General features: G+C 45.3%; 2 protein-coding genes across 2 annotated transcripts in view; one reads left to right on the top strand and one right to left on the bottom strand.

The window, feature by feature from the left end:
* Positions 1–12,972, top strand: part of LOC144726650 (riboflavin-binding protein-like) — a 38,397-nt gene extending 25,425 nt beyond the window's left edge. Inside the window, exons 6-7 of the mRNA XM_078605395.1 lie at positions 27–132; positions 11,114–12,972. Of these exons, the coding sequence (XP_078461521.1) occupies positions 27–132; positions 11,114–11,503 (496 nt within the window). The 3' untranslated portion in view covers positions 11,504–12,972. The remainder of the gene's footprint in view (positions 1–26; positions 133–11,113) is intronic.
* A 2,729-nt stretch (positions 12,973–15,701) lies between these two features.
* The window catches only part of LOC144726833 (uncharacterized), a 38,151-nt gene continuing 36,012 nt past the window's right edge, over positions 15,702–17,840 (bottom strand). Inside the window, exon 2 of the mRNA XM_078605787.1 lies at positions 15,702–15,754. Coding sequence (XP_078461913.1) covers positions 15,702–15,754 — 53 coding nt within the window. The remainder of the gene's footprint in view (positions 15,755–17,840) is intronic.

Below are 17,840 nucleotides of genomic sequence, written 5' to 3'. Positions count from 1 at the left end.
CCGGCCGTCTTCTGTGCGCGCGCCAGGTACGAAGCGTGTCGGAGCGACCTGACCTGCGCCCGTAACTGGATGGAAAACTTCAGCTGGAATGTGACCAACAGCTGCCGCAACAGCTGCATTCCATTCAGCGAGGTATGGCTGCCTTTTTCCATTATGAGCACGCGTACTGCTGCCACAGTTAAAACTGTTGCTGTTATGCTTGACTGGCAGTGGGTCAAAGCATCCTCTATCCCAGCAGCTCACTGCTACCAGTCCATCCATGCCTTCAGAGCAAAGTGGAGCAATTTGGTGCAGGCAGCTGTTTTAATGTCCTTCACTCAACTTCACTGAGCCCCTCAACCGATATCAACGACGGCATTGAAACCTACCAATTAATTATTCTTAACATGCCGGCAGTCAAGTCACCTACTTATCACATTGCTCTTTTTCTGGTTACTGTATCCCGTGAACTTTACTCGTTGATTCCACCACCCGTATTGAGGACTCGGTTCTACCAGACACTGACCGTTTCCTCTTAGCCACACTGTGTTCAACCACCTCCCACTGCACTGCAGAACACAACAACACACTCGCCGGCTCACTCATCCACTGACCAATTCACCACACTGCAGATCACAACACTTTATTTTCTTTTTTTACATTTTCCCATCGCACTACTCGATTTGGAAATTCTCTCCCATTGTCTCTTCTCAATTCGAAACAATAACCTTTCTCAATTCCCAAAACTATTGTCTATTGTACCATCAATTGTGCTATTTGTTGCTGGCTGCTTGGCGTTTTGGACACGAGTGCAACTGTGACTAGAAGAAGAAGAAAATAAAGAAATGCGAATGGCCCTTCTGTCAACCCACTGCTGGATGAGCCCCCCCCCCCACCACTGTGCGAGTCATGGGCGTTATTTAACCATACCTCACCATGCTGGTCAGTGGGGATTGCTGAGGGGTAAAGAGATAAGCTCAGGTATAGGTGCTAGATGGATTGTTACATTGCATGGCCATGACAGAGGGGCGATGGATTTGGGAGCCCTTCATCCAGCAGTGGAATAGATCATTGCTTATGACAACGTTGATATTTTTCAAACTACAGTACATTATACATTATGTCGCATATCTGACTCACTGGGGGATTGCGGTGGATATGTGTAAAGGTCGAGTATGTGAATATCTGCAGTTACACCACCATGCGCCATAAAGGTTAACCGACAAAAATAATGCACAAACGTCTTTAAACACAGGGAAAGGATTCACTATGCTTGAGTAGTGATTGAATGAACGTGAGATCAGAACGCACGACTGTGTGAGGAGAGGTTGAATTTGTGCACGTCTATAGAAAATGACCAGCACGTCTTGAACAATTACTGGGCTACCTGTATTACTCAGCATTGGTTCTTCTGATGCCATTTATGCCACAGCAGAATTTAGGATAAGCTGTTGCTTGCCCTTCTTCTCAGCGTGACACATCATGCCATGTTTTAATGCTTAAGCCTGGCTTTGCTAGGAATTCAATGTCATGCCACATGGCAACCGAGGTGGATTGTGCTTAACGAGAATAAGTGCTGATTACTTTCTTAAACACACTAAATTGCTCATTAGGCGAGTGGTCATTTTCCAAAAGGCGACTTTGGTGTAGGGTTTGTACGTTGCTGGCCAGTTGTGACAGTTAAATATATTTTTGATATGGATACGAGTTGAGTTGCAACTATAAATCCATGTATAAGTATTGTGTTGAGTGTGTTGTACTTCCTCTGCACCTTCGATTAGCACGGTTGGCTACGTACGGTGCGAAAGAAGTTCAACATACATACGTAATTGGCTTCACATCACGTGTGGATCATTCATGGCCTCAGAGAGCACGGACAGTGGACGTGAGTTCACGATGTGTATCACTGCTATGCGCTGCAGTCGCATTCACGGGAACTACCCTAATTTGTATGAATCACACGTGAACCGGCCTCGGCAGGTGCAACCGCCTTTTCCACAAATGGAAAATGTACGAATCTTCCAAATGCCAGTTTAACGCTGCAAACTACAAATGAGAGACATAAAAAGAGGAACGCACGGATCAGAGAATAAATGCAAATCACAAATATCAGAGACAAAAGTTGGTTTGGACAGGACAAATTGCTATAAGAGGTAATAGCTGATAGATGGCTTGTTGCAATGCGGGGAAGGCATTCGTCCAGCAGTGGCCAGATCATGGCTGAGGTATGAATATAATTTTAAATCGGGAACACAGCAGGTTCTGTCTCAGTGCTTTGACTTGACGTTTATCATTCGTCTTCAGCTTCCCAGCTGCTTAACAATGCGCGTTTTCAATATCAAGGTGAGTAGCTCGACTGAGACGCAGACAACAAAATGTGTCTGGCCTGATTCAACAGTTATTCGAGCATCGGTTTCACTGGGCGGTGAATGATTACACAGTCAGGTGGGGTAGGACTTACAGGCAAAGGCCGTTCGAAACTGCATGAGCGTGTAAGCTCATGCAGAGGCACGGGTTATGGATTTATACATTTCTGCGTTGCTAAGTCTGTAGCCAGGAGGGCGAGCATATCATCGTCGTTTATTATTTATACTGCGCCTGCCGTGAAGTACATCACGAGGCACCAGAACACAGATACATTCGAGATAATTTATTCAGTCAAGAAACGATTGCAGATCAAATTATGATTTTCAAAAACAATACACTGAAGACTGACTATTAACAACAAGCATAACAGGGAGGACATGGTTAACATCCAGCGAAAGCCTCTGACCAAACGTGAAACCTCTTAGCTCACCAAAGGTGATATCACCCTGTGCACGCAAATTATCATGGATTGTTCTTGCAAAAAGAAAAATGTAAGTTATTGATTCCCGTTAATGTTACATTTTCAAATTCGAGCAATTCTACATATATGCATACAGACCATTTGTCAATCCATATGATTTTTTTTCTTGCAGCTCCACAGTAACTTTCTGAACATCTGTGAAAAAGAGCTTTATAGCTCATCAAATTCCTCCAGTATAAATGAAGATTCTGACAGTCACGTCAAACAGTCCGTTCTCGTGATGTGAGTGTGTGGAGCATGGGGTGGGAGTAGCTGGGCCATAGAAATGGATATAATATTTTAACATAATATCTCTGTGCTTTTGTCATTCTACTCTTGGATGAAGTCCTTCCCACACTGTATTGGTTAAGGGCGTTGTTTGACCATACCTCAAGGGAAGTTAGCTGTGACAGGGAATTGAACTCGGGCATCACATTCATAACAGAGCGCTAACCGCTGTGCCACCGCTCCAACTCATGACATTAAAAAAGACAGTCAGTGATTTCCTGCTCAAATGCGCATTGAGGCGGTGCTCATCTCCACTTTGCAGCCTGAGCCATTGATGCAAATTCCACATTCGTTGGGAGTCATTTTATGACCCCAGAAGGATGATTGACGAGATCGACCCCCCAACCAGGATTTGAACTCACCACCTTCCATATAAGGGAAAAACACAACATATAATTTGTGTAGCATTCAACTTGCAGTAGCTAATATACGATGGTTCTTTGACAATGCTATCCAGTATGAATGTATGGCGTTGTCTCCATCATCGTGAATATATATGTAGTGAGTCCAACCGAGTCACAGACGTCATTCTTCAGAGGCAACACATTTATTGTAACACGTATATACAAAGGGGTAACTGCCCCTTTACCAGATACAGCCTGGGGTGGTGGACCACCAGGCTAACTACGCTAGTTACTGGGAGTAGCTACCACGGACAGGACCCTGGCTTGGGTCCTTGTCCACGTGTTGGTGACTTCTTCTTGGACGTAGAATATAGATCGTAGATCTTCAGATGACAAAAGCAACGCTGGAACCCCGGTTCCTGTGGGGACCTGGTTTATATGCTCCTGGGTCGTGGCTGGCCCTGCCCCTGGCCACGGCCACCTTCGAGAAACCTCTTTGTTGTTTCTCGACCCTTCCCGTAGGATCTCACCCTGACACGTGACCACCCCCTAGCCCCCACCTGGGGCCCCTGTGTAGATCTTACCCGTCACGTGCCTTCCAGGGTCAAACAGAGTGCCATGACCTCGGGACACCTCATCCCATGGCTGACACGCTCCCTCCTGTAGGAGTCAGCACTGCACGCCACGCGTGGTGCCACTGAGCGCTATCACAGCACTCACCGAGCCCCGTCTAGGGCTAGTACTACACCCACCTACGGGGTGCCTGTGATGACAATGTATCGCACGCCGTGCCTCGCTAGAGCCGGTATTATTCAGCAATATTCACGATGTCGCTACATACTGATGTCCGCGATGCGAGTACATCACACGCCATGCCTCTCTAGGGCCGGCACCACACAGTGACATCTGAGATGTCACTGTGTCACTACACAAGGATTAGTAAATTGTTGACCATTGCTTTACCCAGCAAAGTTTGCGTAATAACGCACCCCTCGAGACAATGCATTTTCATGTGGTTCTCCCTTCCTTTGGCATTGTGAAATATCCTTCTTCCCATGACATGCCTCGGGTTTGTGTACCTCAGAGATGGCAACCCTACGTGGGCCATATCAAATGAAGCCGGTTTGCAGGTCAAAGATTTCCCTACCCCTGTTCTAGGCATCCATAGCAGAGCATCGCCCGATATGGTGAGGCGATATGCTTCACCATATATTATATCATAACTATATGGCCCCTATGCTGTAATTGTCACTTTGCCTTTATTAAGCATTTGTTAGCCAAGTTATTTTTTATTTAGCATTCTGGGTCAATATTTGTCGGGAAAGAAGGGACACATAACCTGTTGGTTTATATTTTATCATCTTGTATGCAGTGCAGCATACTATCAAGCAGCATAGCAATGGCACACATGAACTTGGCGACCTGAATTTGATTCCCAATCACGGCTGTTGTCAGTAGCAAATGATATATTAATTGAGTGATACTCTTTGGTTCTTTCGGTAAAATCACGTAGATATATATATCTCGGTTGTAGTTGTGTCTGTGTTTATATATCTGATATATATTGAAGTTGTGTCTGTGTTTATATATCTGATATATATGATATATAAACACAGACACAACTTCAACCGAGATGATTGATACAAACTGAGCAATCACTGGAAGGACGTTATTAACCAGGTAAAGTCTTAACTGACTGTGATGTTTCCAACCTGCCTATGTCAGCTGTTATTTCGACTCTGTGTGTCTCTCTCTATGCCTCTCTCTTAGATCTCTCATGCTCACATGTCCGTTGCATTGCACTCTCATGCTCACATGTCTTTTTGATTGCACTCTCATACTCACAGGCCCTTTGGATTACAACCGTTGGGTTGCAGTTACATGCAAATTTCTCACATTAACATCACTAGTCCCGATTTAAAGCTTTCGTGACTGCAGGGATTCATCTTCTTGGTTCTTTCGGTAAAGTCAACGTAGAATGGAAATAATAAAATAATAAAAATAAAACATAATAAAATAATTCTCACGACGTTTCAGCCACAACGCATATTTTATTTTTATTATTTTATTATTTCCATTTTACGTGACTTTACCGAAAGAACCAAGAAGATGAATCAATAGCCCTGGCCACTTCTTTATGACCCTTGAGCTACACCCATTTCAAACCTTTTAAAACAGTGTGGCTCAGCAGCAGACCATGCTTTCCCACCTGATGGACGCTTGTGTTGCGCCCGAAATGTGATTTATTTTATTTTATACCTATGTGACTTTACCGACAGAACCAAAGAGTATGGATTCCTGCAGTCACGAAAGCTTCAAATCAAAACTGAGTGATACATAAACCGATGCTAGCCCCACCTTCACTAACCAGTATGGGCAAAAATCACCATAACCAAACACAGCAAGGGGTGGCCTTAATCCATCAGTGGATTGACACAGGTCTGTCCATACATAGATGACAGCCAATTAAATCACACCTTCCTGCTCAGCAATAATAATGCATTCGTATCTGTTGGTGGATCTGAGCTAATCATAGAAATGCCACATTCCCATGTATGCATGTTGAACTTCTTTCACACCGTACGTAGCCAACCGTGTTCATCGGAGGTGCGGGAAAGGACAACAAATTAAACACAAAACATTTTATAGCACAACTTTTATTGACTTCTCACCAAGTTGTACAGCTTCACTATGCAGGTCGTTTTAGTTGTATCAACCTGAGAGAAATGATGATGATAGCTGTAATTCCTGCCGTTATAAAATAATGACTATGCTCTCCCGTAATTTTTGACGCAACTTTATGACTATTGTATCGAAGCCATGCAATCTGAACACAGTCGTCAAACTCGGAGTGATTTATGAGTGTGCCGATGTTTTATCTTACTGAAAAAAAACTGTTTTGTTAAACCTGACGATGGCTTTGACAGTTTGGATTTAATGGGGTCAGCCAAAGGGAGAGAGGCGGGGGTCCCCACCCCCGCCCCCTGGCAATACCCAGAATGCATCGTTTATAACCTGGCCTCTGGCCAGTGTCGGATTTAGATTGTCAATGTTAAGATGGAGGGCAGGCGTGGGGGGAGAGGGGAGAGAGAGCGTAAGCGGAGGCTTAAGTCGTTCTGCTGAGATTTCAATGATGAAACACGCAAGACAGATTTCCTGATTCATGACTGTTCTGTACACGTGTTATTAGCGCCTGATGAGTACTGTATTTATCTATGAGGAATACAACAAATAAGTATCTTTGATGAAAATGCTCTGAATGTGTTTGTATCGTGTGTGGTAGTGGGCCTTGGCGTACACATAGCCTGGCACAAGCGCCGTGGTGACGTCACCGCCACTTTGTGGCAAATGGTGGTGGCTGAGCATGGAATGATTAACTGAATACATTTAGATCGTACCATCACTTTATAAAATGCATAAGCATGAATCCAGAAATCATTTCCGATTCATGAAAACTGCACAAATTGCGTGTAAATCATTGCGTTTAGGGAAATGAAAGGTCTTCTCTCATTTCCTTATATGTCCCATTACGCCCGCTCAGGTCACAAGCTGCTGCCTTCTTGCTGTCCCTCCTCCACCCTGCGCCCAGTCTCGTTTTCGCTCCTCGCTGCTTGCCCCCTTACACTGGAATAAACTCCCTCTCCGAATCCGACTCTCCCCCCGCGCTTTCCTTTTTTCACACTGCCCTCAGGTCATACCTCTTTCCTTTTCCCTTCCTCTTCCGCTATCCCTAGCAGCACCACATAACGCCCTTAATACCAACACTGCCTTCAACTCGCTCCCTCCACCCTAGTCACTACCTGATCCCCATCCCTTATCTTGCCTTTTTGTACTGTAGTCAGCAGGCATTGTTAAGTGCCTTGATTAAAAGGCGCTTTATAAATACAAAATAGAATAGAATCTAACACCTCTGATTAGTGCGGTTGGATACATAGGGTGCAAAAGAAGTTCACACACGTATACAAATGAGACAGTACAAACGAGACGGTACAAACGGGATTGTGCAAACGAGAGTACGAGACTAAAGTTTTCTTAAAATCGAATCATGGATTCGACCACGACCAGCTCTGGACACCATTGCAAATGGAATGTTCGATCTCAAGGGGGTCTCTATTCACTGGTGGGGCCCGGCCCCACGGGGCTCGTGCTGCCAATGCGCGTGGGGGAGATTTGGTTATTGAGGTTACGTAGAATCTACGTTTTTAAAGACCATTAAAGTAACTCATGTTTACAGTGTACACTAACAACTAAGCTCAGTTGATTATAAACAAGAGCGCATTAAAACAGCTAAACTATAAGCAAGGCATTACAATGAACAAGATAAAACCTGAAGTACAAATTTAGATGACAATATATCGCAATCAAAGCAGTATATTCTGCGAAATTTAAGCTTGTCTGACTGATATCCATGTAAAAAGTCAAAAATTATTTCATTATATGAAATGTTGAAGTTTGTGTTCAGTCCAAGTTGTACCACAACGATTGCAAAAAATTAGCAGGTACGTGCAGTTTTCTGAAGTTCATTCAAAACCCGTTTACTTGCAACTTATGCGTTACACTCGATACGATCCTGTTGCTTTAAAATAAACGCCGCTCGTCTCAGAACACCTCCATTTTGCAAAAGCAACAGTGTCCACGGTAGATCAAGTGTCCACGGTAGATCAATCTTCGTTGATTCTGCACAAATTACGGATGGTTCAAAATCGAGATACTCGGTTATTTATCATACTAAAGGAATATGATCAAATCACAGTACTTATCATATAAAAAAAATTGATGCCTACGTTTAAGGTAGACCATATTCTTGTTAAACCACAACCAGCTGGTTCATGAGGATGAGAACGAGGCAAGGTGGAGGGAGATCACGACCAGAGCTGCCAGCATGGTGCTTCAGTCTCGGGAGATGGATGCATGATGGGCTTGTACTAGCATTTTTTACTGAAACACATGAAGCTAAACATAGCAGAAGAAACAGGCGAGGGCAAGGTGTTGCGCCATCGCTGGTATGGTTTGCGGTGAATTATTGATTTTGAAGAAATAATTGCGTACAGTATTTCATTAATCAGTAGACATTGACAGACAGATTCCACTGTGTAACATTTTTTTTGTTCCTGGGTAGTAAGTCTTATTTCCCAATTGCTTATGCCTCAAAAGTACAGAAAATGGCTATTATTCCCCATAAACTTAGCTTTTGTGACCAGGACAGTGATATTTTGGAATTTACCTATTTTCCAGAACATTCCAGATATATTCAGTGCTGAGTAAACTTAGAGTAACTTCTAGAACATTCTAGAAATGTCCAGTGATATAAATAGTATTTCCATCTGCCTAAGTGGATAAAAATCGGCATTTTTCTGAGATGGCATCAGGCTGCAAACATCCGGCAGGCGCATTTTGCTATGTCTACGGCCAATTTATCAAGTCAAGAGCAAAAAAGTACTCTGTGCTAAGATGTGTGAGGCCTACAAGGCATATTTTGCCATGCCTGTCGGGGATGAAGACAAACCCTGGGCACCTCATTTCAACTGCGAGCAATGCAAAAAAAAACTGGAAGGCAAGATGGACAATTGTTGCTCGGAATTTTACGTTATAAAATTTGTAAAAAAAAATCGTAAAAGTTTTTCATTTAAAAATATTTAACAATTTTCAATGTTATTGAAAAAAATATCTTTGAAAAATGTAGGATGGCACAGAGGGGAAAATAGAGCCATGAAGTTCGCTATCCCAAGAATTTGGCGGGAACCCACTGACCACTCAAGCAACTGCTACTTCTGCATGGTGGACCCTTCCAACATCGGACTGGCAATACAACCATCACGTATCCGGACCTTCCTTCATCCATTGCCCTGGTGCCACACTGCCATGAGCTCCCCGTACCCACTCCTCTGGAGAGAGAGCAGCCGTCTTGAGAAGAGAGCAGCAAGTCAGAGAGCGAGGAAGACGTTGTAGATCCAGATGACAATTTCAGAGGTGGAGATGAGAGAAATCCATACTACCCCAACCAAAAAAACCCCAACGACTTGATCAGAGATCTTGGTCTCACCAAGTCCAATGCCGAGCTTTTGACGTCTAGGCTCAAGCAGTGGAACTTGTTGGATGAAATTGTGCAAGTCGCAGATCAGAGGAAGCATCACCAACCTTTTTGCAGCTTCTTCACCCATCAAGATGGGCTCTGCTTCTGCCACAATGTGACCAGTCTGTTCGAGGCAATCGGAATCACCTGTAACCAGGATGAGTGGCTCCTCTTCATTGATAGTTCATCCAGGAGCCTCAAAGTCGTGCTGCTCCATAATGGTAACAAGTACCCGTCTTTTCCCCTGGCTCACTCGGTGCACCTCAAAGGAGGATTACAACAGCATCAAGACCTTGCTGGACGCATTGAAGTATGATGAGTATGGCTGGCAGGTCATCGGAAACTTAAAATGGTGGCATTCCTGATCGGTCTCCAAAGCGGTGGCCGAAACGTCGTGAGAATTATTTTATTATGTTTTATTTTTATTATTTTATTATTTCCATTCTACGTGACTTTACCGAAAGAACCAAGAAGATGAATCCCTGCAGTCACGAAAGCTTTAAATCGATTTTAACAAGTTTACCTGCTATCTTTGCCTTTGGGACAACAGGGACACCAAGGTGCACTACCACAGACAGGACTGGCCATAGCAGACTGAGTTCTCTGTGGGGAGGAACAACGTCAAGTGGGAGCCACTGGTGGACCCCCAGAATGTGCCGATGCCACCACTCCACATCATATTGGGCCTTATGAAACAATTTGTCAGAGCTGTAGATAAGGAGTCGGCAGCCTTCAAGTACCTTCAAGACGTCTTCTCTAAGCTGTCTGAGGTAAAGGTCAAAGCCGGAGTCTTTGTCAGATCACAGATAAAGAAGATCCTGGAGTGCAATGAATTCCCCAAGAAGCTCACTGGTAAGGAAAAAGCGGCTTGGGGCAGCTTTGTCGCAGTGGTTCGTGGCTTCCTGGGCAATCACAAGGTCGAAAACTATGTGGAGCTGGTTGAGACTGGTGAAGAACTACGGCACAATTGGCTGTAGGATGTCCCTCAAAGTCCATATCCTTGATGCTCATCATGATAAATTCAAGAACATGGGAGCGTACTCAGGAGGAGCAAGGCGTGCGCTTCCACCAGGATATACCGGACTTTGAACGCCGTTACCAAGGACAGTATAATGAGAACATGATGGGAGACAACATTTAGGGGCTGATTCATGAAAGTGATTTACAGTATAATCGTAAATCTCGAAAAACTACTCACTTTTAAATCTTTTGTAGTCATTTTTGTATTACTTTAGTATAAATACATGTTAATTTTGATTCATGTTTTTTTCTGACTTTATGTGAATAAAAGATGAATTTGCCCGTTTTCTCATTGAAAATAGGTAAACTTCTAAATATCACTGTCCTGGTCACAAAATCAAATTGTGGGGCATAAGCCATTTTCTATACTTTTTAGGCATAAGCAATTATGAAATAACAGTTACTACCCAGGGACAAAAATTGTGTTACATAGTGTTCTCATTGATTCTTCACAAATTGACAGCCATATTATTAATTTCCAAATTTATCTGCACCTTTGAACACAATCTGTGTGCTTGTGCATTAAAAATGTATTCATGATACACGCCCTTCTCTTGTCCCTCTCTGCGTCCCTGCCCACAGATGTACTCCAATGGCACAGACCTTTGCGAGAACATGTGGGGAGTCTCCTACCAAGTGGCACCCGAGGGCAAGCCTTGCCTCTACATCGGAAATGAGACGAGCCCAGACGTGGAGGGCGCTCTGGCTCATGAGCATAGTGGCGAGACCTCCTCGGCGGAAAAGACAGAGAGCTCTGAGGAGCACAAGCAGCTGGCGCGTGAGCCGAAGCATAAGCACCCAAATCGGCGCCACTATCCGAACTGCCGTAAGGCCAAGAGCAAGGAGAGCAAGGAGAGTGCCGAAGAGGAAAAGGAGCCGAAGAGGAGCAGGAGATCTCTCCAGTCCACCTTGCAGTTCATGGAGGAGCTGGAGGGCAGCAGCAGCGGCATTCCAGACAGCCCCGTGGAGTAATCGAGAGCAGATCTCGTCAATGCCGCACCTTTGAGTAGAGCTAGTTATGGTGTTATTGGGTACCCCAATTCTTTGAGATGTTGACACAATGTTTATGAACGAGCCCAATTTAAAAGGGGGGAAGGAGGGATACAAAGGAACCCCAAACTATACTTGGTGTGAAGTTAAACCGACATTGAATAAAAACATGAAGAGATGCATTGGTAGCAGTGCACAAGCACAAATAAACAAAACTCAACAAGTTTGTCATTAGCACTGCCTCTAACAGGATGATACAAAGTAGGTTGATATTTTGGGCAACGGTCCTTCTTCAGCAACGGTCCCACTCTGAAGAAGTGCCATTGCAGAGGCAGACGGTCCTGAAATAAAGCTTTTTAAAAATAGGGCCCTCGCCATTAATTAAAGCAATTACATGTAATTTCTCTGTTAAATATATATTTTTCCAATTTCAGCCTCCCCCATCCACTTTGATCAGCTACTGGATCTTGGCACAAAACTTCACCCAAATGGACAGTTCTCTGTTGTAAGGCAGACTTCGTGACAAATGTGGAAAGGCTTTAAAAAAATTACCCTGACATTCCAAGGAGTTAAGAATAGGGTTTTTCCTTTTCTGGCAACAAAACAGGCGTTAAGTTGTTAAAACACCAAACTGAAACCTTTTACAAGGAATCATGTCTGCATTAACCACACTACATGTAGTCAAAATGCAAACAATAAAACACTGATAATATATGCATTGTCTTTGAAACCGATTGGTCCACACCAGAGACGGCTTTCTTTTGAGCCTCGTCTCAAACGGTGTTAGACCAGAGGACGCTGTACACCTTTTGCGATGAGGCTCAAAAGAAAGCCGTCTCTGGTGTGGACCAATCAGTTTAAAAGACAATGCATATACTGTATTATCCGAGTTTTTTTGTTTGCATTTTGACCAGAAGTATTGTGGTTAATGCAGATATGATTCCTTGTAAAATGTTTGTTTGGTGTTTTAATAACTTAACACCTGTTTTGCTGCCAGATAACAGGGGGAAAACCTATTCTCATATTTTGGTACTGGCAAAGGAGGTCCAATGATTCCAAGGGTTGTCTAGCAACACTGGCCGACATGTGTGAATATAAGATATGTTTCACTGCACTTATAGATGCACCATGATCATTTCATGGCATGTCAGCTTACAATAAATTTAAGATATTTTTTTCATATGCTTTAATATGGAATTAAATTCTTAACAGCAATTAATAGGTGTTTTTCCATCTCAGTAGTCATACAAATGCGTTTGAAAATGGCACAATTATGAAGAAGCGTTGATTTCTCGAGCCAATATAATTACATTAAAATCTCAAGTATCGGACCATGTTTGAAATGGGGGAGGGGCGGTTTGACCATGCTGGTAGGTGTGTTGACGATTTGCAAAATATCCATGAAAGAATCATTACAATACATGCTTCTAATAAACATACTATCGTGAAAACGTTTAATGTTGATTTTTTTAACAGTTCAATGGTATTGTTATGAAATATCATTTTTATGCAATTATTTGCAGTGGGTGCCCTGGTTTAGTATAATTTATATTTCGGTGTCATTTTAAATCCTGTAATGCACATATGCAAAGATTAAACATCGAAAAGAATGCCAAGACCTCACATGGGAACACATGTAATATGTTTAATGCCAATATTAAATGTGGGTCATTTTTTAATTTGACATTTATACTAAGCCTGGCTATTAAGCCCAATTTAAAAAAAAATGATCCTTGTATTCAAATATTTTGGAACATTTCTGCAAAAATGTCTCCTTTTACGACAAACTAGCAACATCGGTGAATCTAGTTTCTTTCGATGGCAGACATGTCAACAACTAGGCTGCACTTTGCGGTCTGTTCGACATACACGCTCATGTGCGAGGAGAAGCCGCTGCAGACCCCAAGGGTGGCGTCACTGGGTCAGCAGCCACCTTCCCGCAGCTGTTGCAGGAGGAGTGTGACCGCCTCTGTTAGTTGATCAACCCGGTCCGCTAAGGGCCTCCTCTCGTGGGGTCGAGGGCCCTCTGATGTCGCTCCTTGCTCCCCACCATCTTCTCATGATTCAGGGAGTCGTTCTGACCCCGTAGGCAGACCGGGCCATCTCCGGATCATGGCCGTTCAGGGTGCTGGGAATAGTGTCGCGTTCCTCCCTTTCTTCGCTGGGATTTCTGTTGGGGTTTTCTTGTTGCCGCGTCGAGGCATCTTGTTATGCCACCACTCCCACCAGTTGGAGAGAGAGAGTCCACCAGATGAAGATTGAGGGTCGACACTTTTCTTTATTTTCTGCGGGCTCACGCCGTGCGCGTCCACCCTGCTCCATTCCTCTCCCAAAAGCGCCCCCATCCTCCCGCCTCTCCCGATGACGACATCCTGATACTGTACCCTTAGTTCACGCGAGTATTTTTACCCTCGGATCACGCAAGTATCAGCACTACACTTGTCTGTGACGCTTTCTGGCAAAAGCCCATTTGGCGGAGACAGACTCTACCCGTGCCCTCGGGGTTCTTTGAGAAATAGGAAAACTGAGGTTGGCCACGTGGAATGTCCAAATGTTCACTGTGGAGGAGAGGCTTCCTCATTTTGATTTAGACCGGTACCGCCTGGACCGAGTATACAGGAGGTCCAGTGAATTGGTTTTGGCTGCAGTCACAATGAGGGATGGACAGCTCTTCACTCAAGGTAGGAAACTGCCAAACTGGGAATTGCACTTCTGAAGAAAATAATGACTCGCTTCTCCACCAACAGGAGGCATGGAATTGTGTGTAAACCACACTCACCCATAAGATAAACATCAGTGGAGGAATGCAGACAAGGCTGATGAGTCAGGTGCCTTCTGTGATCGCCTGTCCCAGGTTCTGGCTAAAGTGGCCCCTCGGGATAGAGTGATTTTGTTCAGTGATTGTAATTCCCGAGTGGGTCATGACGTGGGCACTTGGGCTGTAGTGATTGGAAGGCATGGACCAAATCAGCTAATTAACAACGGTAAGAGACTGCGCGACTTATGTGCAGCCCCTGGGCTTGTAATAACCAACACGCTGTTGCAGCATCAGCACATCCACACAAGATCATGGATGCACGCCGGGTCATCTGCTGGACTACATAGTGACAGGAGAGCGAATGTGGGCCCATGTCCTTGACACCAGGACGTACTGTGGAGCTCATCTTCCCACTGCCCAGCGACTTGTCATCTGTACGAAGCACTTGCCTTACTTCAACCGTGGTGGAAATCGTTCATTTAGGACCCCTCTCAAACCAACAATAGCCTGGTCTCGGCTAGCTGAAGGTTACAAGTGATAATTTCATAATTGCTTGCAACTATGTGTGGCATCGCCCACCCCCCCTCGTCCTGATGCCAAGATGAGTTTCAGGACTGCAACTCATGCAACTGTCATGGCTGCATTGGATATGTGGATCCTGGCCTAGGATACCATCAATAGGTCAGGTCTGGGTTATTCTTTTGTGCTTTCAGAGTCCAAAAGCTTAGTGGCCAAGATTTGGAGCAATTTCCGCTTCACCTTGGGGTGCGACAATTATGTCTTCTGGCTCCTACACTATTTAATATATTCTGAGCAGATAATTCAAGAAGCTTTATATGGATGTACCTGTAGAATTTCCATCTTGTATAGATACAAGAAGAATGTCCATCTTATATAGATACATTTGTTGTATGCTAATTCATAGATTGGTAGGAGGTACTCTTTTATTCCGGCCTTCATAGCCTTAGGCAATAAACACACTGTGTTGGGACAGCCAACATGCTGCCAGACCCACAGCTTGAAGAGGGCAAAGATCACAACGACGACAGCACGACGAGTTCTATTCCATATCCCAGCCGCCCTGACTGAGTCGGAGCTCGCCTGAACAGCATGGCCAAGCTCCGCCAACGGCCTCGCACCCTTCTGGATCCCCCCCGAGGGTTCCGTCCCTTGCCCACAGATGCAACTGGTAGAACGGGCTGTTACCCCTAATTCTATTGTCTACCAATCTCCCAGCAGCACGCGCTACAGTGACTCATTCCATGTCACTACATCACACACCCCCCCCCCCCCCCAAAGGGCCTGGCACGGGACCCCCAGGGACCCCGGGAGTGACTCGCAGCTGGCCCAACGGGCACGGTCCCCCCGGGACAAAGATGGAGGAGAGGAAGAAGCGGGTGGCGGTTGTATTGTCCACCCCGGTCAGCCTGTGGGCGGCACCACTGGCGGTTCCATGGGCGTCAAGCCCTGGGATCCTGCGGATGGATGAACAGAGTCTCGAAGAGGCACAACCTCTGTAAACGTATGTCTGTCCCCGTCGCACCCGGCCATCAGATGGTGGAGATTAATTTCCCTCAGATAGAAAATAGGGTTTCAGTCGTGACAAGTGCACATACCAATGCCCGCGACCAACCTGGATCCGTACACACTGCGGCCTCCCAACCTCAATTTCCTCCACTGGGCCCTGCCATGGCCTGTGTTATTCAGGAGATGTACCCATGGGCACCTTGGGGCAATGCCACCATGCCCTCTCCCTAGGTTTCCACAATTTTCGATTCCTTAAGCCCAACCAATTTTTCATTTGCAGCCTGCCGCTTCGCCGAATTTCCCCGGGACACCTCCCATGCTTCCATCAACCGCTTTAGGGTGAGGCTCAGTCTCGGCACAGAGACTTTTTGCTTGGCTCAATATTTTACTCTGACCTCCATGGGGGGAGGGGGGGGGTCGCATTCTCTCCCGTGAATAAAACAATAAATGGGGAGAATCTGGTAGAGGCATGAGGGGCCATCCTTTAGGCTGCAAGAACTCCCGGAACGTGTCGGACTGTGCCTCGTTGACTTGTTAGCATAACATGGACGTAAGTGTCCTATGTAAACGCTTTACCATCCCATCAGCCTGGGGTTGGTAGGGCAAGATTAGAATTTTTTTCATACTCAACAAATCACATACCTCTTGCAATCATTTCGAAGAAAATTCAGCCCTGGTCCATAAGGAGACGTTCCGGGGCCCCCTTATCAAATACATAATCATGCAGGAACGCATCCATAATGGATGCCACCGACTGATCCTTGAGCACGTTGTGAACGTCCTCTGCCATCCTGGGCCAAAATAAGTCCCACTTCAACGTAGACAACTTTTCTGCATCCCTAGATGCATCAATCGCACATGAGCAGCTCTTGTTACTTTACTCCGCAGAGCAGTTGGCACCACGATACAGTACTGCTGTACCTCCGTATCCCAACGCACAAGTAGCCCATCTAGGAGGACCACGGGGGACATACCCCCTGGACCCTTCCAATAGCTTGGTGCATCAAAACAGCACCGTGACTTTAGTAAGGAGGCTTCTACCGCTTGAGAGGCACCCCCATTCCTCGTGTGCAAGACCAATAGTATTTTTCACGTGCCACCCCCGGTACGGGTGGCGGAGCATCCACCGATGCTACCACAGCGCCTGGCTCCCCCGCATCCACCTGCTTACAATGGCCGGTGCCCATCAAGCATGCACACTGGCTGTTCGGCGATAACCATGACAGAGCGTCCGCATTGCAGTGGCGCAACCCTTTCCTATAGGTGACTTCGAATGAATAATCTTTCAAAATTTCCAACCATTGCGAGAGTTGCGTGGATGGCTGGTGAATGCATACCATAAACTGCCTACCATAGGAGGTACAGGTGGTGCACGATAGCCAACAACTCGCGGCGAGTAACACACTGGCGTCCGTATCCAACGTAAATGGCAAGGAGAAATTGGGGTATCGAAGGGGGGGGTGGTGCATTCACGAGGTCGTCGCGCAGCACAACAAATGCGGTCTCCTCTTCCGTCCCCCACCGAAACATCTGGCCCTTTGTCGTGAGAGTGTGGAGCGGCTTCGCGATTCTCACAAACCCAGGCACCAAGCTGCGGTAATATGACATGAACCCCACAAAACTGCGGACCTCACCCACCGACGTGGGGGTCGGCCACTTTCGCACAGTCTTAGAGTCCGCGGTGATACCGGACTCGCTAACAATGTGCTCCAGGTATTATTGCAAGAGGTAATATTTCTGTGGCTTGAATTCCAAATTAGCCGCTCGCATTTTAACAAATACTGCACGCAACCACTGCATATGTTCCTGAAACATGCGGCTAGACAATCACGTCATCCAAATAGATCAGACATGACTCCCATTGGAGCCCCGACAGTACCAACTCCGTATTATTAAATAATACATATTACAATGCCTTATTAAACATACTAATTAACTGATTACTAACGTAGTATATAATTACAATAACTATCTCCCCCCCTCCGCCCCCTTCTGATCTCTGCACTTGCTTGGGTATAATAATTGGGTTAAGTT

Source organism: Lampetra planeri, chromosome 24, assembly GCF_965212315.1.
Source record: "Lampetra planeri chromosome 24, kcLamPlan1.2.h2, whole genome shotgun sequence".
In the NCBI taxonomy this organism is placed as follows: Eukaryota; Metazoa; Chordata; class Hyperoartia; order Petromyzontiformes; family Petromyzontidae; genus Lampetra; species Lampetra planeri.
The sequence above is the reverse complement of the archived record's forward strand: the minus strand, read 5'-3'. Positions and strand labels throughout refer to the sequence as shown.